At 39.8% G+C, this 25,000-nt stretch overlaps 2 protein-coding genes across 3 annotated transcripts in view; both read right to left on the bottom strand.

Annotated features, from left to right (window-relative positions):
• Nucleotides 1-3,246: 3,246 nt before the first annotated feature.
• Nucleotides 3,247-8,308, bottom strand: LOC119598485. Its single transcript, XM_037948112.1, has 5 exons — nucleotides 8,254-8,308; nucleotides 5,248-5,547; nucleotides 5,036-5,143; nucleotides 4,835-4,950; nucleotides 3,247-3,336 (listed from the first exon to the last, which is right to left on the bottom strand). The coding sequence occupies exons 1-5, from the start codon at nucleotides 8,306-8,308 to the stop codon at nucleotides 3,247-3,249; spliced, it is 669 nt and encodes a 222-aa protein (XP_037804040.1).
• A 7,780-nt stretch (nucleotides 8,309-16,088) lies between these two features.
• The window catches only part of LOC119598298 (hemocyte protein-glutamine gamma-glutamyltransferase-like), a 20,684-nt gene continuing 11,772 nt past the window's right edge, over nucleotides 16,089-25,000 (bottom strand). The window contains exons 5-17 of one of the 2 annotated variants that reach the window (XM_037947958.1): nucleotides 24,189-24,324; nucleotides 23,567-23,631; nucleotides 23,076-23,237; nucleotides 22,438-22,612; nucleotides 22,172-22,286; nucleotides 21,518-21,668; nucleotides 20,879-21,048; nucleotides 20,455-20,601; nucleotides 19,852-19,975; nucleotides 18,692-18,815; nucleotides 18,080-18,240; nucleotides 17,191-17,327; nucleotides 16,089-16,879 (exon numbers count right to left, since the gene is read on the bottom strand). In XM_037947958.1, the coding sequence (XP_037803886.1) occupies nucleotides 16,735-16,879; nucleotides 17,191-17,327; nucleotides 18,080-18,240; nucleotides 18,692-18,815; nucleotides 19,852-19,975; nucleotides 20,455-20,601; nucleotides 20,879-21,048; nucleotides 21,518-21,668; nucleotides 22,172-22,286; nucleotides 22,438-22,612; nucleotides 23,076-23,237; nucleotides 23,567-23,631; nucleotides 24,189-24,324 (1,812 nt within the window). In that variant the 3' untranslated portion in view covers nucleotides 16,089-16,734. The remainder of the gene's footprint in view (nucleotides 16,880-17,190; nucleotides 17,328-18,079; nucleotides 18,241-18,691; nucleotides 18,816-19,851; nucleotides 19,976-20,454; nucleotides 20,602-20,878; nucleotides 21,049-21,517; nucleotides 21,669-22,171; nucleotides 22,287-22,437; nucleotides 22,613-23,075; nucleotides 23,238-23,566; nucleotides 23,632-24,188; nucleotides 24,325-25,000) is intronic. The other variant, XM_037947959.1, reaches the window with a different exon arrangement.

Genomic DNA, 25,000 nt, shown 5'->3' with positions numbered 1-25,000 from the left:
TTTAATTCATATACGGCTATTTTATTCATAAATAGTGACACCATGTACTCAGTCGCTGACACCTCGAAGAATTTTCTTTCGTTTTCGAACTCTATATTTCTGTTTAAAATGGATGTTGTTGTTGTTGTTTTTTTATGTGAAAGTTATTGAATATGGTTCATGAGAGTAACTATGTAAGCAGACGTAAAAAAAAAAAAAGGCATAGACCCATAACGTGCTATCTCATTTGGCTTATCTTGGGGTTATCGACCTGTTCACGTGTGGCTATTTGTGTAATGTTTACGAAATATTCAGGTAAATGATAAACCTTAAAATTGACTTTCAGAAATGTGATGTTACTGATAATAAAGAAGAAAAAGAAAGAAATTGAGGCGCGACAGATTTTGTTTTCAGAAAATGATTTTAAATAATAATCCCTTTAAAATTATAAAGCTTTTATCGAACTAATCTTGATTTACTATTATTAATGGAAGCTTGAATTACAGTGAAAGTGATTAAAAAAAAAAGGAGATTCAGGCAGGTGTCTACGGAATACGAATTCTAATCAGAGGCGATAATGGTGATGGTGATGATGATAATGATGGTGATTGTGATGATGATGATGATGATAATGGTGATGGTGATGGTGATGATGATGATGGTGATGATGATAATGATGATGGTGATTGTGATGATGGTGATGATGATGATGATGATGATGATGGTGATGATGATGATGATGGTGATGATGATGATGATGATGAGGAGGAGGAGGAGGATAATAATAATAATAATAATAATAATGTCTCCAAACTAAATGTTTCTTTTTGAATAAATCCCGTCTTTTAGTTATGATATTTTGTAGTTTAACTAAGAATAATTCTTTCAGAATAATCCCTCATCTTCAAACTCTCTATATATTCCTTTCTGCATAATGTCTTTAAGATATATAATTTTGCTTTTTGGAGAGTCCTCCTCTGTCTGAAGTACGAGACTTTTCTTTCTGAATAATTTCCCTATCTTTAAACCACGCAGGAAAAGGTGTCATGTTTTTTTTACAAGTTGAATTCACGCAATGTTCCTACAGAATGTGTCGTGTCAGGGCCAGTTTACAAAAATGGCTTTGACTCCCTTGTGATTTTAAGGATTTGAGTTGCAATGACACCTCGGAGAATTTCCTTTCGTTTTGGAACCCTATATTTCTGTTTAAAATGGACGTTGTTGTTGTTTTTTTTTGTTTATGAGAAGGTTAAGAGAGATTAAGGAAAGTATTTCTACAGAAAGCGCGATCGAATTTGCACTGAGTTGTCTCCTTCTCCTCTTTATCTCTCCTTCCCCTTTCTCCTCTTTATCTCTCCTTCCCTTTCTCCTCTTTGTCTCTCCTTCCCCTTTCTCCTCTTTGTCTCCCCTTCCCCTTTCTCCTTCTTGTTCCTCCCCCGTCCTTCCTTCCCCTCCCCCTCCCTTTGACATCTCCCCTTTCCCCTTATCTCTAATTTTCCCCTATTTGCTCCTCTCGTTTACTCTCTTCCTCCTTTTCCCTCTGTCGTCATTTCTTCCTCGTCACTCGTCGTAGTGCCTCTCTTCCATTCCTTTTCTTAATCGTTTTTCCTCTTTGCCTCTCTTTTTCTTGATTCTTTTTATCCTTATTCCCTATATATCTACGTTCCTCTTCCTTACTATTTCCTCTATTCCTCTTGCTCTTCTACCTTACGCCTTCTCCGTCCCTTCGCCTACTTCTTCCTCCTCTCTGTCTCTGCCTTCGTAAATCACCTTCATCTCCCATTTATCTATTCTCTTTTTATCTTTCTTATTTTTTTTTTCATTCCCTATTATATTATTCCTTTTTACTAACTTCTTATTGACTTTTTTCTCCTCTGTCTCCTTCCTCCTCTCCCTCTCCTCTTCCTCTCTCTCTTCTCTCTCTCTCTCTCTCTCTCTCTCTCTCTCTCTCTCTCTCTCTCCTCTCTCTCTCTCTCTCTCCTCTCTCTCTCCTTCTCTCTCTCTTTCTCTCTCCTCTCTCGCTCTCTTCTCTCTCTCTCTCTCTCCCTCTCCTCTCTCTCTCTCTCTCTCTCCTCTCTCTCTTCTCTCTCTCTCTCCTCTTTCTCTGTTCTCTCTCTTCTCTCTCTCACTCACTCACTCACTCACTCACTCACTCTCTCTCTCTCTCTCACTCACTCACTCACTCACTCACTCACTCTCTCTCTCTCTCTCTCTCTCTCTCTCTCTCTCTCTCTCTCTCTCTCTCTCTCTCTCTCTCTTCTTTATTTCCCCTTCTTCTCTCTCCCTCTCCCCCCTTCGATATTATTCTCTCTTTCTCCCCCCATTCGCCATCTCTTCCACCTGTCCTCTCTCTCTCTTTCTCTCATCCTCATTCGCTCTTCCTCTCTCCTCCTCCTCCTCCTCATTTATCTTCCCTCTCCCTCCTTCCCCCATCCACTCTCCGTGAGAAAGAGAAAGTACAGGACAAGAGTGATAAAAACACAAGTTTGTATAGCGTAGTGCGTGCGTGGGCGCGCGCCTGTGTTTGCGTATGTGTGTGTGTGTGTATGTATGTATGTATAGGTGGGTGTTTATGTGTGTGCGCGTGTGTGTGTGTGTGTGTATTTGTGTGTGTGTGTGTGTGTGTGTGTGTGTGTGTGTGTGTGTGTGTGCGTACGTGCCGCACGCGCGTGTTTACGTGCGTGTGTGTGCGTACGCATGTGCTTATCCCTACATAAAATAAGTCTATGCGTACGTACCTCGTCAACATGCGTGACTATTTCGTTCTCAAAAATCTACCAAAGACAGAATCAAAGTCAGAGTAAAAGCCTCGGCCTCCGAATGATGGATAACGACCGCAAAAAAAAAGAAGGAAAAAAAACGAACGTAAAATTTTCTCATCAGTGAAACAAAGACTATTATTTCTTGTTGCTTTCATCCTCTGCAACAAAGGTCAGGATACGTTGCTTCACATTCGTAGGTGTAAACAGAGAGAGAAAGAGAGAGAGAACGAGACGAGACGAGACGAGAGAGAAGAGAGAGAGAGAGAGAGAGAGAGAGAGAGAGAGAGAGAGAGAGAGAGAGAGAGAGAGAAAGAGAGAATACATTATCATCAATAACACCAATGATACTAATAATACGAACCATATTAGGACAAAAAAAAAAAGAAAAAAAGAAAAAAAAGAAACTTAACACCGAGAAATATAAGCGTCAAAAAAACAACATACTTTGATAATCAAATAAGCATCGTATAAACAATGTATAAATTAGCTTTATAAATTAGCTCTATCAACCACTGATATCGAATTCCCCCGACAGCCCCGCCTTCTGCACACATTCCCAGACCTCGCTTGACCTAGTGACAAGATCTTTCCATCGCTGCAAATCGATAGCAACGCGATAAAGATTGCAAGAAAGATGCAAACTAGGAGGTCGGTAAGGAGATTGCCATCACACCAACCCCTGAGTGGCATGCACGCTTACTAGGTCAGTTTCTGGCCCCAAATGTGCATCGTAGAACACAACCGACAAACCTTTTCCAAACACACAAGGTCTGCTTGCTCCAAAACCAGTTTTTTTTTTTCACCTTCCTTTCCTTTCCAATTTTTTTTTCTCGGGGGGGGGGGGGCATTAAACAAAACAACAAAGGGCAATTAAGCGCAGAGGTAGTCAATTCTAGCGAAGAATATACTGCCGTCCTATATCTACCCCTCTTTTTTTTCTTCTTCTCTCTCTCTTTTTAATACGGTCAGGAAATTCCCTTCGTTAGTCGTAAAATCAGTCCTACGCAAGAATTGCCCGACGGGACGGCCAGGTGGCAAAGGGAAAGGGTTGTGGGGGAAGGCTGTCTGCAAGAGGGCGGGGCACGGGATGGAGAGGGAAGGGAAAGGGGAAGGGGGAGGGCATTGAGGGGGCAGGGGGGAGGAGGGAGGGGGGTATGAGGCGTAAGGAGGATAGGGAGGATTAGCAATAAGAGATAGGTGGAGGAGGGTTAGAGAGGCAAAGGTGTTGAGGGGGGGGGGGAGGGACGAGTAGTAATAAATATAGGAAAATAGGAAAGGCAGGGAAAGGTGAGCAGATAATCTAAAAGGAGAAAGGGAAAGAGGCAGAAACAACAACAGGGGAAGGGGAAGAGAATAGGGAATCTCATAGGAGAAAGGGAAGGAGGTAGAAATAACAACAGGAGAAAGGGGAATGGGGAGAAAGAGCAAATAGTGGAAAGAGGAAGAGGTTAAGAGTGGCAACTAAAGAAAATGTAAAAGAAGCAAGATAGACAAGAGGCAAGAAGGGCAGGAGAAGAAGGGTAGGGAAAGGGTCGGGGGAGGGGGGGGAGAGGGGGAGGGGGGAGGGGAGGCAGGGATCCAGATAAGACCGGTATCAAGATGGAGATTCCTCTAATGGACGTGATGATAATGGCGGCAAAAAATCGGAATATAAATCTACGAGAAATTAGGTCATCTTCGTGAATTAAAGACAGAGATCCACTTTCGAAACCTTTAGGAAAGACAGAAAGAAGACGCAGGCAACACTTTGGTACACTTAAACTCGCGAAAAAAAGTGTAAATTTGCAGACAGATCAAATCGTGCGAAATTGCAGAATGACGCGACATAATTTGCGGGTTCTAAGAACTTCAAAAGTTGGTTAAATTTGCGCAAAGTTCTGCACCGAATTTCCGGGGAATGCAGACGACGAGATTGCATATTATGGACGCTGTTTACATGCATCTATTATCATATTACATCATTAAAAACAAAAAACAAAAACTTGTGAGACCGATACCATATTGTGGTGATTGTAAAATAAACACCAAACATTACTCAGTGAATCACCTACATCATCTAATGAGAAGGAATAACAACTCAGTGAATCACCTACATAACTCAGTGAATCACCTACATAATCACCTACATAACTCAGTGAATCACCTACATAATCACCTACATAACTCAGTGAATCACCTACATAATCACCTACATAACTCAGTGAATCACCTACATAATCACCTACATAACTCAGTGAATCACCTACATAATACTACATAACTCAGTGAATCACCTACATAACTCAGTGAATCACCTACATAATCACCTACATAACTCAGTGAATCACCTACATAATCACCTACATAACTCAGTGAATCACCTACATAATCACCTACATAACTCAGTGAATCACCTACATCATCTAATGAGAAGGAATAACAACTCAGTGAATCACCTACATAATCACCTACATAACTCAGTGAATCACCTACATAATCACCTACATAACTCAGTGAATCACCAAACCTACATAACTCAGTGAATCACCTACATAACTCAGTGAATCACCTACATAACTCAGTGAATCACCTACATAATCACCTACATAACTCAGTGAATCACCTACATAATCACCTACATAACTCAGTGAATCACCTACATCATCTAATGAGAAGGAATAACAACTCAGTGAATCACCTACATAATCACCTACATAACTCAGTGAATCACCTACATAATCACCTACATAACTCAGTGAATCACCTACATAACTCAGTGAATCACCTACATAATCACCTACATAACTCAGTGAATCACCTACATCATCTAATGAGAAGGAATAACAACTCAGTGAATCACCTACATCATCTAATGAGAAGGAATAACAACAAACTGCCAAAATGTTTATACACATATAAAACAATTAAATTCATTCAGAGAAAGTAGGGTTTTACATTTCATAAATACCTGATTAGCATAACGAATTTACAGTCTCGTTACAACCTCGCAAATAAAAAAAAATAAAAAAAATAAAAAAAACAAATAATAATTATAAAAAAAAAAAAAATAAAACGTCTCAGATTTGACCCATTTTGGAGCTTTCTGCAATGAAGTTAATTGTTCTGAAATATTAATCTTCCATCAAACTGAATCAATATTGGCATTACGACCCCAATATCTGAGTGACAAAGCGGACGAAGCCAAGACCATCTTAGACGAAAAAAAAGTACGCTTTATGACTTCAGTTAAAATTAGACCACTACGGCTTTACATTATAATCATTGTAAACAGGTAATGTTATAGTATATGATCCTAGCGAGGGTGGAATGCTACAGCGGATCTGATGACGGAAAATAATCATAATAATAGTTATGATAATAATAATAAAAAGAACATACATATACGCACACACACACACACACACACAGAGGCACATTCACATATGTCTAGCCATATCTACGTCTACCCATCTATCTATCTTTCTATCAATCTGTTTATCTGTCTATCTATCTTTCTATCTATTACACAGACGTACTTACATACACACTTACATGCAAACATACACAGTATGTGTGTATACAAGCAATATCTGTAAATATACACCTTAACATTTAACACACAAACCCCTGCCACCAAGAGAACCCAAACAAAAGAGAGGAACTGGTGTAACCTCCTGCCCTTCATGTGCAGCTTTCGTCTCGTTCAATATATAATACTATTCCAACCGAGGGTAAGTATACATACATATATATATATATATATATATATATATATATATATATATATATATATATATATATATATATATGTGTGTGTGTGTGTGTCTATGTGTATATATATACATGTATATGTATGTATTTGTATATATGCATATATATATATATATGTGTATATATGTAAGTCTATGCATCGTTTTATATGTATCCAGAATATCTAAGCTTGCAACAAGGTTTTCAGAGAAGAAATTTATATAAAAATCGGTAATTCTTAAGATTTTTTTTCATACTTGTATATACATACATATACACATGTACAGTATGGACGCATGTGTATAGACACATACACGTAAATGTATAGTTGTGTGTATACCCATGTACACACACACAATTACATTGGAAACTTAAATACAATAATCGCTTTATATATCCATAGATATCTAGTGGATAAAGCAACATTACTGTTATGACGTCAATTATTATCACTTTAAAGAAAATTGCTATCATCAAATTTTAATTATGCACCACTATTGGAAATCGAAGGTAAGAGCAAATTATGTGGGAATCGAACCAGTCCTCCCTCCCCGTGTCGAAGGCGAGTGTTTTTCAAAGCCATTTTAAATACTTAAATAACTGATTATTGGGAAGATTTCTAGACTGTGTTTGAGATAGAATGTTGTGTGGTTTATCGGATGAGAGATAGATAGATAGAGAGGAATAAAGAGTGTGTGAAAAAGAAACTGGTGCTTCAGCTACGTTTTCTGTATATTATTCCCATTTTCAGTATTACGAAATTCTAATTAGACATATATTTAGCGTACGAAGTAAATTATTTGCAAGTGAATTTCTTTGCACTCTGCATATGCGGCAATGTAGCTTTCATTACAATTATGGTATTACTGTAATTCCTTTTTCACAGCAATATATGAAACGCATTTCCCATACACTTAAATTTATAGCATGTAGACCCCCAAAAAATGTTTATAATCAGGCAAAATGTTTATAATCAGGTTACATTTATTATTTAGTGTAATATAAAATAGGTTTATCTATTCTAAAGTAAATATCTTATAAGAGATCTTTTCAAATTCGTCCTAGTATTAATGGCAATAATTAAAGTAATAATGTAGAATAGACGCATAATAACTCCGTATCATTTAGGAATAACAGTTTATGGTATTGATCTCGATATTATTATAAACAAGTACTACTAAAATATTATTACTTTTATCTAATTTCTTTGTCATTTAGGAATGATATAATCCAGTAGAAAAAATCGTAGATCACGCTATTATCATATACAATTAAAACTAAAATCTATATGTATATCTATATGTAGTAATGATAATTTATAATGTATATACATATATATATACATATATATATATATATATATATATATATATATATATATATATATATATATACTTATCGCCTATCTCTCTCTCTCTCTCTCTCTCTCGTTTCCTTTGAACATTCAATGAATATTTTTCCCCAGGTAATTATTACAGCCTTGTTGCTTTATTTCCATTTTCAACTATAGTTGAGAAAAAAGAGAGAGAGAGAGAGAGAGAGAGAGAGAGAGAGAGAGAGAGAGATAGGAGAGACGGATAGACTGAGAAGAGAGAGCGAGAGAGCGTGACAGGGGAAGTATTAAAGTTACAGTATTTATACTATTACGAGGAGAGGAAAGGATATCAGAATATCTAAATTGCCACAATCTCGTCAAAAATACATTAAACAGACATATATACGTAATAGATTCATCTCTCAGATAATGCTACAAAAGCTTAGTTTAAAGATATCACTAACTCGCCTTCAGTTACACGATCGTCGAGGTGGAGGAGTGGTTCGAGACGTTGCTGAGGCATTTCGAGAGCCACGTTCGAGACTGCCCCATGCCAAGGCTGGAATCTCACGCAGGCTCCACTTTTAATTCTTCTACTTAATCTTTATTATTTTTTTGTGAAATATGGTATTTCACTCTTTCAGATCTGATGCTTACAGATCTGAAATAAGTTTTTTTCTGCGTTTATTTATTTCAACGTTTAATTGAGAGAGAGAGAGAGAGAGAGAGAGAGAGAGAGAGAGAGAGAGAGAGAGAGAGAGAGAGAGAGAGAGCGAGCCCTCTGATGTTCCCACATCCCCTAATACCTTTTTTCTTTTTCTTTTTTCTTTTTTTTTGACCAGTAGACTAAATAAAAGACTACAGGAATGTTGTTATGCAAAATTAAGAACTTTGGGACCATTGTTCCACCTTTTCGTTTTCGCAACGACGACGAAGGTTATGTTTCTCTCTCTCTCTCTCTCTCTCTCTCTCTCTCTCATCTCTCGTCTTCTCGTCTCTCGTCTCTCTTCTCTCTCTCTCTCACTCCTCTGTCTCCGGTTCTCTCTCTCTCTCTCTCTCTCTCTCTCACATCCTCCTCTCTCATCCCCTCTCCCTCCCCCTCACTCATCTCTTTCCTCTCCCATCTTCTCTCTCCGCCGAGACATCCTCTCCTCAAATCCAGTTTATTCGTACGCGACTCTCCGCCTCCCCTTCGTCTCTAAAATCCATACCTACTCGATTCTACCTCTTGTCTCTCGTCTCTCCTCCGGTAGATCTCTTGATCTCTTCCTCTCTACTTTCCTTCAGCTGCCATCCTCTCTCTCTTTCTCTCTCTCTCTCGCTCTTTGCTCTCTCTCGACATCGTCCCTTTTCTCTTCTCTCTCTCTCTCTCTCCGACCGAACTCTTAATTCTCCTCTCTCTCTCTCTTATGTGTCTCGTCATCTCTCTCTCTCTTTCTCTCTCTCTTCTTTCCCTCGATCTCTCTCTCGCCTCCCCTCTTCTCATCTCCCTCTCTCTCTCTCTCTTCTTTCCTCTCTCTCTCTCCGCTCGTCTCTCTCTCCTCTCGTCTCGCTCCTCTCTCTCTCGACGCTCTCTCTCCTCTCCCTCTCTTCCTCCCCCCCCTCTCTCTCTCTCTTTTAACTAAATTGTCTTCCATTGAAAACTTAAATACAATTATCACTTTAGGTATTCATATTTACCCTTTTATATTGGGATATGAAATTCAATGTTAAAGACAGGATTGTTGGCTCAGCGCTAAAATGTGTCATGATTATATATAACCACGATAGCCGTGATTTTGCAGAAATAAGATAAAGCAACGAGGATGGGTGTTCTCAGTTATCTCTTTACGTATTTCATCATTTTATTAACGACTTTGTTCGAAGCCATTTAAACTAAAATGATTTTTAACACTTTTTGTTCGAAGCCAATTTAAATACTTAAGTAATTTTTAACACTTTTTGTTCGAAGCCAATTTAAATATTTAAATAATTTTTAACACTTTTTGTTCGAAGCCAATTTAAATATTTAAATAATTTTTAACACTCTTTGTTTGAAGCCAATTTAAATACTTAAATAATTGCTTTTCGGGAATATTTCTAGCTTGTGTGTGAGAAAGATTGTTGTGTGGTTTACCTGATGAGAGACTTTTTCGTATGTTATTCTCATTTTCTAAATTACCAAAGTCTAGACAAACTATGAACCATATTTACGGTACGAATTAAATCAGTTGCAAGTAAATAACTTTGCACTCTACTTATGGGCAATGTAGCTTTCACTACAAGTGTGGTATTACTGCACTCCCTTTCCAGAGCATAATTGATCAATTTTACAATTTATGAGAGAGAGAGAGAGAGAGAGAGAGAGAGAGAGAGAGAGAGAGAGAGAGAGAGAGAGAGAGTTATAAAAATGACAGATATTTAGGGTAGAGAGGAGAGGAAAAAATACTGGAACATTTAAATTGTCATAATCTTGTCAAAAATGCATTAAATAAACATATATATGCAAAGGTTTCTGGTGTTTATAGTGATGGTTTCACTATATCCTTTTCTGTGCATTATTGTGCGAATATGTGCGTATGAGGTGTAAGTGTCCTTTTGGTTCGCCTCCACCCGTTCGGATAGCAACTTCGATTCCACCAAAGCCTCGGTACTGATTGTCAACGCAGTGCGTGTATGGTTTGTCCATTTCTTCTTTTTTGTCCACTCTGCTCCCGGGCCTCCCACACCTGGCTACCTGTGGAACGTTCATGTTCTTGCATTTCTTATTTTCTATTCCGGGTAGTTGGTAACTTGTGTAGGTGTACAGAGTCTTGAGGATGTACGGCGAGTGAACGGAATAGTGGTGTGGGTAAAACCGAGGCCATATGACGACAAATTATCAAGCTAATTTTACAATAACTTGCGAGTTGTTTATCGCAGCCTCAATTTGAACCGAGCTTGTTGCCGATAGCTGCAGCCCGCTCCGCCAGTGGCTATCCTATGCTTTAGCTTGGCTCTCCTACCCCAGGTGCATGATGGGTTTAGCCTGGACGCTTCATTCCCTCGTTCCACCGAAATATCACTGACGGAACTCCTGACGAGTGCCTACCAATTACGTTTATGTTTATCCGTGCATTTATATGTGAGAACTGTTGCACCTTCTGATGAATATAACGATGGAAGTGCAATATTGCCTTTAATAAGCGCCCATGATAATCTATATCCCAGAGGATACCATAAAAAAAGAACCAAAGATTAATACAAATAAGATCAAAGCATAGAAACCACGAACAATATACATATCCACTTTTTCTTTTCTTTTAACTGATTTGTGTCTTCTATTGAAAACTTAATTACAATAATCGCTGTAGATATTCATATCTATTCTATACCTGTTGGGATATACGTCAGAATTTCAAATGCGGGAACTGTGTGCCAAACCTTTCTGAATTATATTACCAACTTGTTTGTAATTATTATAACTCTTTGTATTATTGTAATTTCCGTCTTTATCATTTACAGAATATTGATCTCATTAATATTTACATAAAAATTACTATTGGAAATCGAAGGTAAGAGCAAATTATGTGGGAATCGAACCAGTTCTCCCTCCCCCGTGTCGAAAGCGAGTTTTTTATAAGCCATTTTGAATACTAAAATAATAGTTTTTTTTCGGGGATATTTCCAGATTCTGCGAGAAAGACTGTTGTGTGGTTTATCGCATGAGAGATAGATAGATAAGAAAAAGTGTGTGAAAGAGAAACTAGTGCTCAAGTAAAGTTTTCTGTATATTCCCATTTCTATATTGCGAAATTCTAAACAGACTATGGTCCGTATCTTGAATATGAAGTAAATTACACTACTTATGGGGCCGTGTAGTTTTCATTACAATTATGGTATCATTGCATTCCATTTTCAAAGCAATTTATGAAGCGCATTCTCCATGCACTAAAATTTATAGCATGTAGACAAAAAAAAAAAGAAAAAAAATATATATAATGCAAATAATAATAATAATGATAACAGTAACAATAACAATTATGATGGTAAACATCATGATTATTACCATGTTAATGCTAATGACAATAAAACAGCAGCAAAGTTAACAATACTGATGATGGTGTTGATGAAATTGATAACAGCAACGGCAAGAAAATCTCTGAAATGACTTGAGTCGTTGCAATAATGATGTAAAACGACGGACATAATCATAGAGATAACAATAAGAATAACATTCATCATAAAACACCAGGAAACTACTGCTGTTGTTGCTAACGATCACTATAAAAGTTATGTTGATAAAGATAATTTGGCTAAAAAATCAGAATCTGCACGAATTCCATTTATAAAGAAATAAATATCAATGATAGTAATAACACTAACGACATCATTATCAGTGGATAACAATACCTAGCTCTTACTGATTGCAAAAGTGGTCTACTTTGCTACAGTCTGGCATGTCTTTCTCTGGCTTTCACATTTCACGGTACAATTTTACAGCTGTCATATTCGAGTCAAAATATATCAAACAGACAAACACATCATTAAGATGTTGGTGCTAATTGAATGGTGTGATTGTCCTTATACTAAATTGGAGCACTTCATAAGATTCGTCAAAAATACTTTAAATATATACTCACAAGGTAATCTTTAAGATGATGATGCTACAAATACCTACTAATAATCATGATGGAGTGATTCGAGATATTGATTGAAAAAAAAAAAAAAATCACAAAAACCACATTACTATTTATTGTGAAAACTAAGACACTTTCTAGCTATAACTGCATCGCGTATGGATCCCGTCGTGAAGAGACTGACTGACCATTCTTATTATCAAACATGTATTATGTATGTACTGCTTATCTGCTCCTCTTCTCTCTCTCGTCTCTCTCATCTCTCACTCTCTCGTCCTCATCCTCTCTTCTCTTCTCTCATCTCATCTCTCTCTTCTCTCTCTCTCTCTCTCTCTCTCTCTAAAGCTCTCCTCTCTCTATAATGCTCTCCTCTCTCTCTCCTACTCTCTCTCTCCTCTCTCTCCTCTCTCCTTCAGCTCTCTCTGTGTGTGTGTGTCTGTGTCTGTGTCTGTCTGTCTGTCTCTCTGTCTGTCTGTCTGTCTCTCTCTTTCTCTCTCTCTCTCTCTCTCTCTCCTCTCCTCTTCTCTCTCGTCGTCTCGGGTCGGCATCTTGGGGAGTGCCGATCTGACAGGGAAGGAGGGGCAGAGGGGAGAAGAAGAATGGTCGAAGGTGAGGGGAGGAGCGAGTGCTTGAATTAAGTGTGAGTCCTAAGGTGGAGGGTGTCCTGAACAGGTGATTGAAGTGGTCGGTATCGTAATTAGAAGAGTGTGAGTCACTGTCTGATCTGTGTCCTGTCTGTGTTCTAAGTCTGCGAGAGGAGCACTTTGTTCTCTCTTCCTCTCTTCTATCCAATCGCATACTCTCTCTCGTCGGTGGGGGTTGTACGCTCGAGTTATATCTCTCTCTCTCCATCCTCCCCCTCATCCTCTCTTCCCCTCTCTCTCTCTCTCTCTTCAAGTCTCTCTCCTCTCTCGTCTCTCTCTCTGTGGTGGGGTGTGTGTGTGAGCAAGCATATAAATATAAGCATACGCCTATCGCCGTTTTTCTCGCTGTCTCTTTTATACTTTAATAAACATTTGTTTCCATTTTTAATGATTAATGAGAGGAGGAGCGTGTGTGGGGGAGAAGCGGGAAACAAATTAGGTATATGTTTCCTTTCGCTCCCCTTGAAACGTGTGTACATAGCGATTTTATTAGAACAAAAGGGAGTTATTCACTAGAACACAACATGCTCTACGGTGCCGTTGAATTGTTATATAAAAAAAACTTTTAAACTCTACTACGGTCTTCTCAGTACTCTCCTCTTCAATCTGTGCGCGTCTCGCTTCATCGAAGGTAAATCACAGCAATCTTCTGTTGATTTCAGATCTTTTCTCAATTGTCGATATAAAAAAGACAGGGTAGGTCTCTCGTCTCTCTCTCTCTCTCTCTACTCGCTCTCTCTCTCCCTCTCTTCTCTCCCTCTCTCTCTCTCTACTCTCTCTCTCTCTCTCTACTCTCTCTCCTCTCTCTCTCTCTCTGGGTGTGTGTTTGGTCTTGTCTGTCTGTCTGTCCCTCTCTGCCTGTCTGTCTGTCTCTCCTTTCCTCTCTCTCTCTCTCGCTCGCTTTCTCTCTCTCTTCCTCTCTCTCTTCTTCTCTGTCTCTCTCTCTTCTCTCTCTTCTCTACTCTCTCTCTCTCTCTCTGTGTGTGTGTGTGTGTGTGTGTGTGTGTGTGTGTGTGAGCAAGCATATAAATATAAGCATACGCCTATCGCCGTTTTTCTCGCTGTCTCTTTTATACTTTAAACATTTGTTTCCATTTTTAATGATTAATTGAGAGGGAGAGCGGGAAACAAATTTATATTTTCTTCCCCTTAAAACTGTGTAATATTTTAGAACAAAAAGGATTTTACAATATTAATGTGCGTTGGTATGTTCATAAAAAAACTTTAAAACCTCTCTTCATCTCTCTCTCTCCTCTCTCTCATCTCTCTCCGTTCTCTCTCTCCATCTCTCTCGGGAGTCTCTCATCGTCTCTCTCTCCTCTCTTCTCTCTCTCTCTCGTCTCTCCCGTCTCTCACTCACTCTCTCTCACTTCTCTCTCTCTCTCTCTCTCTCTCTCTCTGTCCTCTTTCTCATCTCTCGGTCTCTCTGTCTCTCTGTCTCTGTCTCTCTTCTCTCTCTCCATTCCTCTCTCTCTCTCCTCTCCTCTCTCTCTCTCTCTTCTTCTCTCTTTCTCTCGCCCCCCCCTCTCTCCTCTCTCTCTCGTCTCTCTCTCCTTCTCTCTCCCTCTTTCTCGTCGTCTCTCTCTTTTCCTCTTCGTCTCTGTCTCTGTCTCTCTGTCTCTGTCTCTCTCTCTCTCACTCTCTCTCTCTTTCTCTCTTTCTCTCTCTCTGCCTGTCTCTCTCTCTCTCTCTCTCTCTCTCTCTCTCTCTCTCTCTCTCTCTCTCTCTCTCTCTCTCTCTCTCTCTCTCTCTCTCTCTCTCTTTCGCTCGCTCGCTCGCTCTCAACTAATCGTTAAAATTGAAAATAAACGCAATAAGGCTGTAATAATGATCAGAGGTAAAAACAAAAGAAGATACTTTGAATATTCACAGTAAAAGAGAGATTGAGACAGAGAGAGACGGCGAGATATGTGCATATATATATATATATATATATATATATATATATATATATATATATATATATATATATATATATATATATATATATATATATATATATGATTTAAATATATATAAATATGATTTTTTTTTATCAAAAGCTGCAAGTTGATTTATGACTGTGTTTAAACTAAATATTCGTTACATCACCATCTGTGTGTGTCTGTCTGATATATTTTGACAAAAACACATGTTAAATCTGTAACACTGAACCGCGGATGCCACAAGACAAGACGCCAATATGACATGTAGACCTTTTCATTTTCTCCAATACATGACATGCACAGTAAGCCGTAAAGGTGACTATCTTTAAAGGGACATTACTTGCTATTCACTTGTTATGTCCAGTATATGAAGAAAAAAACGTGGAAATTAAATAATGCAGTAGAACAGGTAACATGTAGATGTGGAATACGGTATCATTACTATTACTTCTGTCATCATTTTGGTACCATTAACATTCTACGAAGCTTAATCATTGTTATTGTTATAATCATTACTTAGAAAAGTTTTAAGAAATAAACATTTAATGATATTTAGAAAGGAACGTGCAATAGGAGGGTTTTATGTCATCTATGGAAATTTTGTGCCAGTGACTGACACTTTAATTCACTCTGAACTTTAAGTAGATTTCTAAACAGAATTAGATTTTTTCCTGTAGAATTATTTGGGAATTCACTGATGATATGCAAAAGCTTTTACTAATGCATGGTGTTTTATAGTGTTTATTGGATATTTTTCGTCATCTTCAATATCTTTGGTGATAATACATCATGAGAAAATTTCGTATGTTATAGTAGTAACACTAAATCCCATTTGTCTATAAAGTTTGTATAATGATATATTCTACTTGCAAAAGGGTGACTGACCGTTCAAACAACGTAAATGTTTTCGATTCCTTTCGTTAAAAGAAAGTCCATATTCTTTAGTGTTGTGGATCATTATTCATTCTACTGATTATCATTAAGTCCAATGTAATTCTTGCTCTTCTGTTCCGGGCCCCATTATTGTTTATTTGTTACACAATGATGTATATTGTTTACCAGAGAGTAATAAATGCGAGTATTCACTACTTTTGGAACTGGGTTTTTGAGTCGCCGAAAGATAATGTAAACTAATATTGATTTTGGTACATATTTATTAAAGAAGCAGCTGACATCAACAATACAATCGTTGCAAACTAAACATAATTTGTTATGTTTCTTACTCTTCGAATTAAAAGGAAATGATAAAAAAGCAAAATATTAATTTGCTTCTAACAAACATTTCTCTATGTGATTTCCTGGAATTTCGCAATGATAAACCAGGTTTGTATTAGTCTTGTATTAATCATACTATAGTTTACTGGGATACTATAATACCATTTTGAATTTCAGATATTGTTATCAGACATTCTGTCAGTCAGGCCATTTGACCGTTATTCAATATATTACTTAAACAAAAATGAAGCTATTGCATTTTTTTTTATTAACTTACCTATAGCTAATTCAAACATAAAGCAAAAATACATTAAGTGCATTTCACATACTTATTCCCAAAGCTCTTGGTAAATACGTATGCAGACTACTGTTCTTAAATCCTATAAGTTTTTATCTAAGGAACTTAATGCTCAACATTGTTAGTAGCGAAATAGCGCTACACATAAGCGTAAAACAACAAACAGGAAAAGGTTTCTCTCTTTGGCTTAGTTTTTTTTTTAGTCCCCGGTCCACGCAAAACAAAATAAATAAACACAGAATTGTAAGCTTCTCAGTTCGTCTCCAGATTCAAGCACTGGCCACGCTAATCTTCTTGGCACCAGTGAGGTTGCACAGCTCCCTACTGTTGAACTGCACGATCAATGTACCCTCCACCGCCTTCTTCGGGTACAGGTTCATCTCAAAGTTCATCTTTCCTTTGGGGGCGATGTTTCTGAAGGGGAACAAGACGAAAATCGATTATTGCAAGTATAAAATGTGCGGTTCCAATTTGCTGATGACCAACCAACGGTTTTTTTTTTCTCGTGATGAATATGTAAATAGAATAGCTGAAAGGAAGGAGGAATGTTAAGGTGAAAGGATGAGACTGCGAGTGGAAGAGATAACTGGAGGGAAAATGGAACACAATGTGGATAGCTATTAAAAAAAAAAGCTCCATCACGATTATTAAATCTCTAATATCTGTATAAACCTGGAAAACCTCTGATATTGCCAAAGATTAAAAAATGAATGAAAAATACTAACTCGAGTGGCACTGTCTTCGGACGCATGAGCCCCGGCCCGTCCAGCTTCAGACAGCATTCTTTCAACAGCAGTGGAATAGGGTTATCGAAGGACACCCTGATAGGAACAGCCTTACCTTCCACGGCCGATCCCAACACCTAGAAGAATATAGGAGTTTCAGGTAAAACCACTTGATAATATATCATTGCACAGCAAAGAACTGGATCAACTTTGCACACGATTTTATGCATGACCTGACGACTCTCAAGTTGTAAACACACAGGTAATAAATTATTGAAACTGTCAACGAAAAAGTTGATTTTCACACTGAGGAATATGAAAGACAAAAACTAAAATGACAAGTCTGAATAAATGCAAATGTTATCCATGGAATTAAGAGTTTCGTTCCATTTCTGTAGAAGAACATGACAGGCGGTTTATGTCCAGTGATATGAATGAATGTCATCTAATGATAAAGCAACACTATCCATGTAGGAAATTCTCTCTCTCTCTCTCTCTCTCTCTCTCTCTCTCTCTCTCTCTCTCTCTCTCTCTCTCTCTCTCTCTCTCTCTCTCTCTATCTATCTATCTATCTATCTATCTATTTATCTATCTCTCTCCCTCCTCTTTCTCTCCTCTCTCTCTCTCTATCTATCTATCTATCTATCTGTCTGTCTATCTCTCTCTCTCTCTCTCTACACACACACACACACACACACACACACATATGTGTGTATATATACATACATATATATATATATATATATATATATATATATATAATATATATATATATATATATATATATATATATATATATTCCTTCCTTCCTTCTCTCACCTCGTTCTCTCTCCCTCCCCTTCCGCCACCCTCCTCTTTCCTCTCGACCCCTGTCCCTCCCCCTCCTTACTTCAATGTTGATATCAGGCTTGTGAACCTCCAGGTTGTCTTCCCCGCCCCAGCACTGCGTCGTTTCATTCACGTTGCAGATGACAATGCTCTTGATAAGGTCATGGTCCACAAGCTTCGAGTAGTAGTCAGAATAGTAGACTTCCATAGACATAGTCTTGGCTGCGAGGAGTTATGGTGATTATGAGGCGATGTAGATATTGATTAGAAGTGGTGATGAAGATGCAAATTATTACCGAAAATTCCCTAAAAGGTCCGCTTATAACATGATAATGAAAATGGTAATGATGATAATCACCAAGAGAAAAATGGTGATGATGTGAGCACAGTATGTGATTATAAATCATAGTATAATATTCTCTGAGATCAGAATATGAATGATAAAAAAACATGATTCCGAGAAAGAAAACAATTATAATATGAAAAAGTCAAACAGGGATTAATGATGATATAATAAATTATAATAATATTTGGCCAAAGATTTAAAATACACAATTATAATGAAGAAAACTAGAATTATCGAATTCAAATGGATAGATTGATAGACAGATTGCTAAACGACAACAAATATCGATAACGATGCGTGAGAAAACAAAGCCACTTTTGAACGCACTCTGGTTGGGTTCCAGATGCAGCTCCCCGTCATGCCTCTTGATTGTGTGGGCTTTGGCTCCCGTATAGTACATGCTGGCGCAGGTCATCACCACGTTGATCGTCCTCACCTCGCTGCTGGTGTTCTGCGAGGGAAAAGGAAGGAGGGAGGGAGGAGGTAGAGGAAGATGACCAAGTCTGTGATCGGTGGGACGTATTGCAAGGATGGGAAGGGCAGCGAAGTTTGTGTGAGTTTGGGAGGTTCGGGTCATGCGTTCGGAAAAAATGGGAGAGTTAGATCCTAAGTTCGGAAGAATTTTAGAGGTTCAGATCCTAAGTTCGGGAGAAATTGGGAGGTTCAAATCATAAGTTCGGGATAATTTGGGAGGTTCAGATCCTAAGTTCGGGATAATTTGGGAGAGTTAGATCCTAAGTTCGGGAGAATTTGGGAAAGTTAGATCCTAAGTTCGGGAGAATTTGGGAAAGTTAGATCCTAAGTTCGGGAGATTTTGGGAAAGTTAGATCATAAGTTAGTGTCGTTTAGGAGAGTCAGATCCTAAATAGTTTGGGATATTAAAGCCCCCAAGTTCATAGAAGCTTGGAAATTTTTGATCTTAAGTCTGTGGTAGATTGGGAGAGGAAACACAAGTCGCGGTCGTTAAGGGGATTAGATCACAAGTTCATGAGATTCGATCCTAAGTCCGTGTATATGGACACTGATGGTATGAAAAGGGAAACTGGTGATCATGTTGCCTGGATCAAGGTCTGCAAATCTTATTTCATATGAAATATTAATACATTGCAAGATTTAAACAGCTGAAGTTTTCTCAGCGTTTAGATAACACACGCGCGCACGCACACACACACACACACACACACACACACACACACACACACACACACACACACACACACACACACACACACACACACACACACACACACACGCACACAAAAAAAAAAAAAAAAAAAAAAAAAAAAAAAAATATATATATATATATATATATATATATATATATATATATACATATAAATATATAAACATATATATATATATATATATATATATATATATATATATATATATATATATATATATATACATATATATACACACACACACACATATCCACCTATCCATCCAGCGATCCACCCAACCACCTGTCAATCTCTCTCGCTCACCGTGGCGGTTATCGTGACGGAGAAATTATCGCCGATGGGGACCTGATCGCGGTCCTCGATCTGGAAAGTCACGTCCTCCTTGGCCTCGCTGGGCATGTCGAAGACTTGGCGAGCGGTGCGGGTCCTGGGGGGGAGGATGGGGGGGGGAGGAATGGGGGGGGAAGGAAGACGAAGCCAGAGTCAGATATCATTTCATTGCGTGGATAATGGCTTGTGTTTTTTTTTTATCGGGTCGGGTTCCGTTGGTATATGAAGTGATTTTGTTTGATTATCTGTCATTATTATCATTAACAGTTGTAGTAGTAGTAGTAGTAATAGTAGCAGCAGTGGAAGTAGTAGTAGTCGTAATAGTAGTAGTAGTAACAGCAGTTGTGGTAGTAGTGTTAGTAGTAGTAGTAGTAGTAGTAGTAGTAGCAGTGGTAGTAATAGTAGCAGTGGAAGTAGTAGTAGTAGTAGTAGTAGTAGTAGTAGTAGTATTAGTAGTAGTAGTAGTAGTAGCAGCAGCAGTGGTAGTAAATGCATAACGACATTGAAAACGGCACTATCAGCCTCAGCGAAGCCACCGAATATTTACGGCGTTAGAGCCACTCTCAACTCGCGTACCTTCGAGCGGCGTTGAGGATGCTGACCCTCTCGGCCCGCGTTCCCTCGGGGGGCTTGTATTCCCACGTGATGTCCTCGCGGTCCGACTTGAAGAAGCCTCCTGTGGCCACGGGACCGGCTTTCTTCGTCAGGATCAGGCGGCCCACGCTGGGGAGGGAGGAGGAGGAGGGTGATGGTGGTGAAGGGGTTTCTCGGGCGGGATACTTGTTAATCTGTCTCTGTTCTGTTCTGTTCTGTTCTGTTCTGTTTGTTTGTCTGTCCTGTCCTCTCTCTCTCTCTCTCTCTCTCTCTCTCTCTCTCTCTCTCTCTCTCTCTCTCTCTCTCTCCCTCTCTCTCTCTCTCTTTCTCCCCCCTCTCTCTCCCTATATCTCCCTCCTCCCTTCCCCTCCCTCGCCCTCGCCCCCTCCTCCCTTCCCCCTCTCACCTGCTCGTCTGCGTCGCCAGCTTCTTGAATCCTCCCTCCGCGCGGTCGTCCTTCTGCCAGCGCACGACGTCAGCGTTGACCTCGGCCAGCACGAAGGGCACGTCGTACTTCAGGTCGACGCGGCCCTGCCTGATGGCCTCGTGGGAAGCTGGGCCGCACTGGTAGGACCCGGAGGGAATGTTAAAGGTTGCAGACTATGCTCAAGACCCGGAGGGAATGTTAAATGTTGCAGATTATGCTCAAGACCCTGAGGGAATGTTAAATGTTGCAGACTATGCTCAAGACCCTGAGGGAATGTTAAAGGTTGCAGACTATGCTCAAGACCCTGAGGGAATGTTAAATGTTGCAGATTATGCTCAAGACCCTGAGGGAATGTTAAATGTTGCAGATTATGCTCAAGAACTTGGAGGGAATGTTAAATGTTGCAGATTATGCTCAAGACCCTGAGGGAATGTTAAATGTTGCAGACTATGCTCAAGACCCGGAGGGAATGTTAAATGCTACAGCTGATACGTTATAAGACTATACATACACACACCATTACTCTGATGACATTTGCAAAGGGAAAAAAAATCATGTTTTGCTTTCTTGTGGTCGTGAAAAAAATAACAAGGGTAAAATCCTGGGGTTATTCTCACCATCGCTCGTCTCCTGTGGCGTGGCGTCGATGACCTGCCAGCCTCCGAAACCGTCAGGGAGGTCAGGTCGGCTCATCCACACGTCATTCCAAACGTGGAAGTTCCAGATGGAGTCACGAATGCCAGCTGGGTTGACGTAACGATCGGCTGCACTGAATGGAAAAAAAAAATTACGAGAAGTGTGACAAAAAACAAACAAACGGGAAAACTGAAAGGGTTTTTTTGAAATCTGAAGGTATTTCTTCCTTGTTGCATTGGCATATGTTGATAGATTTTTTTTATGGGGGGAGATCTAAGAGTGAAGAACGTGAGGAATCTGGACCCCGAAAATGGTTATAATCTATACGTGATGAGAGATTTTGTAGCTTTCAGAGGGATAAATGAGTGATGGGTGATTCAGCGGTCCTTCCTACTCCATCTGATATGTAACTGAAGAATAAGTAGTATCTGGGTTCACCTTTTTTTCTGCGTCATTCATAGATGAGTGATTTTCAGGTCTGAGGGTGGGAAATTCAGAATTTTTTTCATCCTTCTTCTTTAATTATTAGATAATAAGATATTAGGTCTCAGAATAAGGGATAAATAGTCACAGGCCTCTTTAATAAACATATAAGAGTCGGAGTGAAGATTTTTAGAATTAAAAGACCACACTCACTCGATCTGGTCGCCGTCCTCGTCAAAGTATTCGTCGATGGAGAGTGAGATGTTGGTGTCGTGTGCAGACGCGAAGTTGGTCACGACACGGCACGGCAGACCCAGGGCGCGACATACTGAGAACGGGAAGAAAAGGCAAAACAGTCGAAACCAGTCAAATACGCGTCTGGCGCTGCAAAGATATTCATTCTCCAACCATCCAACGGAATCATCTTGTACTTCTCAAAATTCACACGCAACAACGGCTGTAGTCCCTCTCTCACTCACTGGTGTTGAGACAGGCGGCGAACACCCAGCACTGGCCGTACTTCACCGACTGCCGTGTCCTGAGGTACATCTCCAGAATCTCGATCGAACCGAGCCACTTGGCGGGCGCCCTGCCGTCCTCGTACTCTCCGTCCCACTTGCCCACGAGAAGGCCCGAGTCATCGTTGCTGTTCACCTGCGGGCAAGGGAGGCGCTGGTGAGAAGGAAGCTATGTGGACGGGTTGGGGTTGTGGGTGGAAATACGTATGATAGCTATGTGTGTGTGTGTGTGTGTGTGCGTGTGCGTGTGCGTGTGTGTGCGTGTGCGTGTGCGTGTGTGTGTGTGTGTGTGTGTGTGTGTGTGTGTGTGTGTGTGTGTGTGTGTGTGTGTGTGTGTGTGTGTGTGTGTGTGTGTTGATTGAGAATTGGCAATTTGAGAGGCGCTCTATTTCCCAACGGTTCATTCAGTCTTTCTGCATCTACTATGGTTACACCCGATGAAAGGTTGTCGGTCACTGGTTGAAGCCGTCCCTCCCCGGCCAGAAGAGGAAGAAAAATGCTCATCGCATCTCATTTTATCCCCCCAAAAAAGTGCAGCAACTAAAAGTGATTGAATTGGTTGTATTTAAAAGAAGAGAGACAAAGTTCTTTCCACACACCATCTTGGAGAGGGCCCTCGACATTCGCACGGGGTCCCCGCGCGCCTCGGCACTGACGCCCGACCTCTCGAGCAGCAGCATGCATGCCGGCAGCACCGCGTCGTCAAACTGCCCGAAGGCCCAGTGGCGGCCACGAGTGTGCGGGTAACTGCCCACGAATACCTGCAAAGGGAGGCGAGAGTGAGTGCTTCATTTGCGCCAGAAGGATTCTCGATTGGTTTGGATTTTATTAGGTCACTTATGCTTTTTTGTACTAGTTAATCAGTGCCTTTTTTTACTGACTAACTGACATATTTGTTTAGTTTCTTGATCTTACAAGGGTTAGATTACTTTTTTGGTTATTAATCTACATTAGAATTCCAAGAGTTCAGATTTCAAATTTCGACAAGAACAGAACGAACTTCCTTGGTGATGAAATGAAGATTTCTGCAGTTGCAAAAAGCATGGCAAATGATAAATATATTAACAAACATTTTCCGAAAGTGCCTCACCGTGCCTACGGCAGAAAGCACATACTCCTGGCGCATTTTTTCCTCGGGAAGGTATGTGCCATCATCTGAAGGAAAAAAATCTCGTATATGACAAAAAGGAAGAATATTATTATTCAATATATTCATGAACCGGTTATTGTTGCATCCGAGGACTCAGAGACATGGCCGTGCATCTGATGAACCTCGGGACTACTATAGCAACACAGGGAAAGGTCACCATCTATACGTAGGGGCTATCTCGTCTCTATCCGTTATTTTTTTATTATAAATGTCAAGAACTGCTTGTCATCTTCAAGGAGATATATAGAAGTCAATGTAGCATTTTAATATTAGACAGACATTAAGCTAATCTATTTCGAAAACAAAGTAATTTATACTGAGGGTGAAAATGATTTCATAGTTATGATACCTGAACCGCCTGTAGATGATACAGCATCCACACACGCACACACACACACATCTTACTCACCCCATCCTTCCCACACTCATCCTACTCATCCCACACCCACCCCACACCCACCCCACCCACCCCACGCCCATCCCACACCCACCCCACACCCACCCCACGCCCACCCCACACCCACCCCACGCCCACCCCACACCTGGACCACAAAGCACCCACTTTCATTCCAGGGATTGAAGAGGATATAGACGTGCGTGTCGAACCGCCTCAGGTGCCTCTCTCCCGCCTGGTTCCGGAGCGTCACCTCGGCCGCCACTTTCCACACACCCACGGGGGCGTCGGTCGGGATTTGCACCTGCGGGAGGGACATGCCATTACGCCCGTGGGTGTGAGGGTCTGTTCAGGTTCTGTTCGGGTTCTAAGGAGGTTCTGTTAGGGTTCTAAGGAGGTTCTGATTGGGTTCTAAGGAGGTTCTGATTGGGTTCTAAGGAGGTTCCTTTCGGGTTCTAAGGAGGTTCTGTTCGGGTTCTAAGGAGGTTCTGATTGGGTTCTAAGGAGGTTCTGTTCGGGTTCTAAGGAGGTTCTGATTGGGTTCTAAGGAGGTAGGTTCTGAATGGGTTTTAATGAGGTTCTGACTGGGTTTTAATGAGGTTCTGACTGGGTTTTAATGAGGTTCTGACTGGGTTTTAATGAGGTTCTGACTGGGTTTTAATGAGGTTCTGACTGGGTTTTAATGAGGTTCTGACTGGGTTTTAATGAGGTTCTGACTGGGTTTTAATGAGGTTCTGACTGGGTTTTAATGGGTTCTGACTGGGTTTTAATGAGGTTCTGACTGGGTTTTAATGAGGTTCTGACTGGGTTTTAATGAGGTTCTGACTGGGTTTTAATTAATCTAAAAAAAATCATTAAGCCGTAATAAAAAAAATTAGTAGATTGGACATAAGCTAATAAATATACAAACATCAAAATCTTTGAAATGTGATAAAGATTAAGAATATTTCTTAAATTCTTAATAAATGTTTGATTAATGT

Source organism: Penaeus monodon, chromosome 41 (assembly GCF_015228065.2).
Source record: "Penaeus monodon isolate SGIC_2016 chromosome 41, NSTDA_Pmon_1, whole genome shotgun sequence".
NCBI lineage: Eukaryota > Metazoa > Arthropoda > Malacostraca > Decapoda > Penaeidae > Penaeus > Penaeus monodon.
This window is presented reverse-complemented; position numbering and strand designations above follow the sequence as displayed.

Coding starts and splice junctions, on each gene's coding strand:
- LOC119598485 (XM_037948112.1), bottom strand. CDS start 8,308: ATGCCTCAGCAACGTCTCGAACCACTCCTCCACCTCGACGATCGTGTA. Junction 5,144..5,247: donor TGATTCACTGAGTTATGTAG/GTTTGGTGATTC, acceptor CCTTCTCATTAG/ATGATGTAGGTGATTCACTG. Junction 3,337..4,834: donor TAGGTGATTCACTGAGTTAT/GTAGGTGATTCA, acceptor ATCGATTTGCAG/CGATGGAAAGATCTTGTCAC.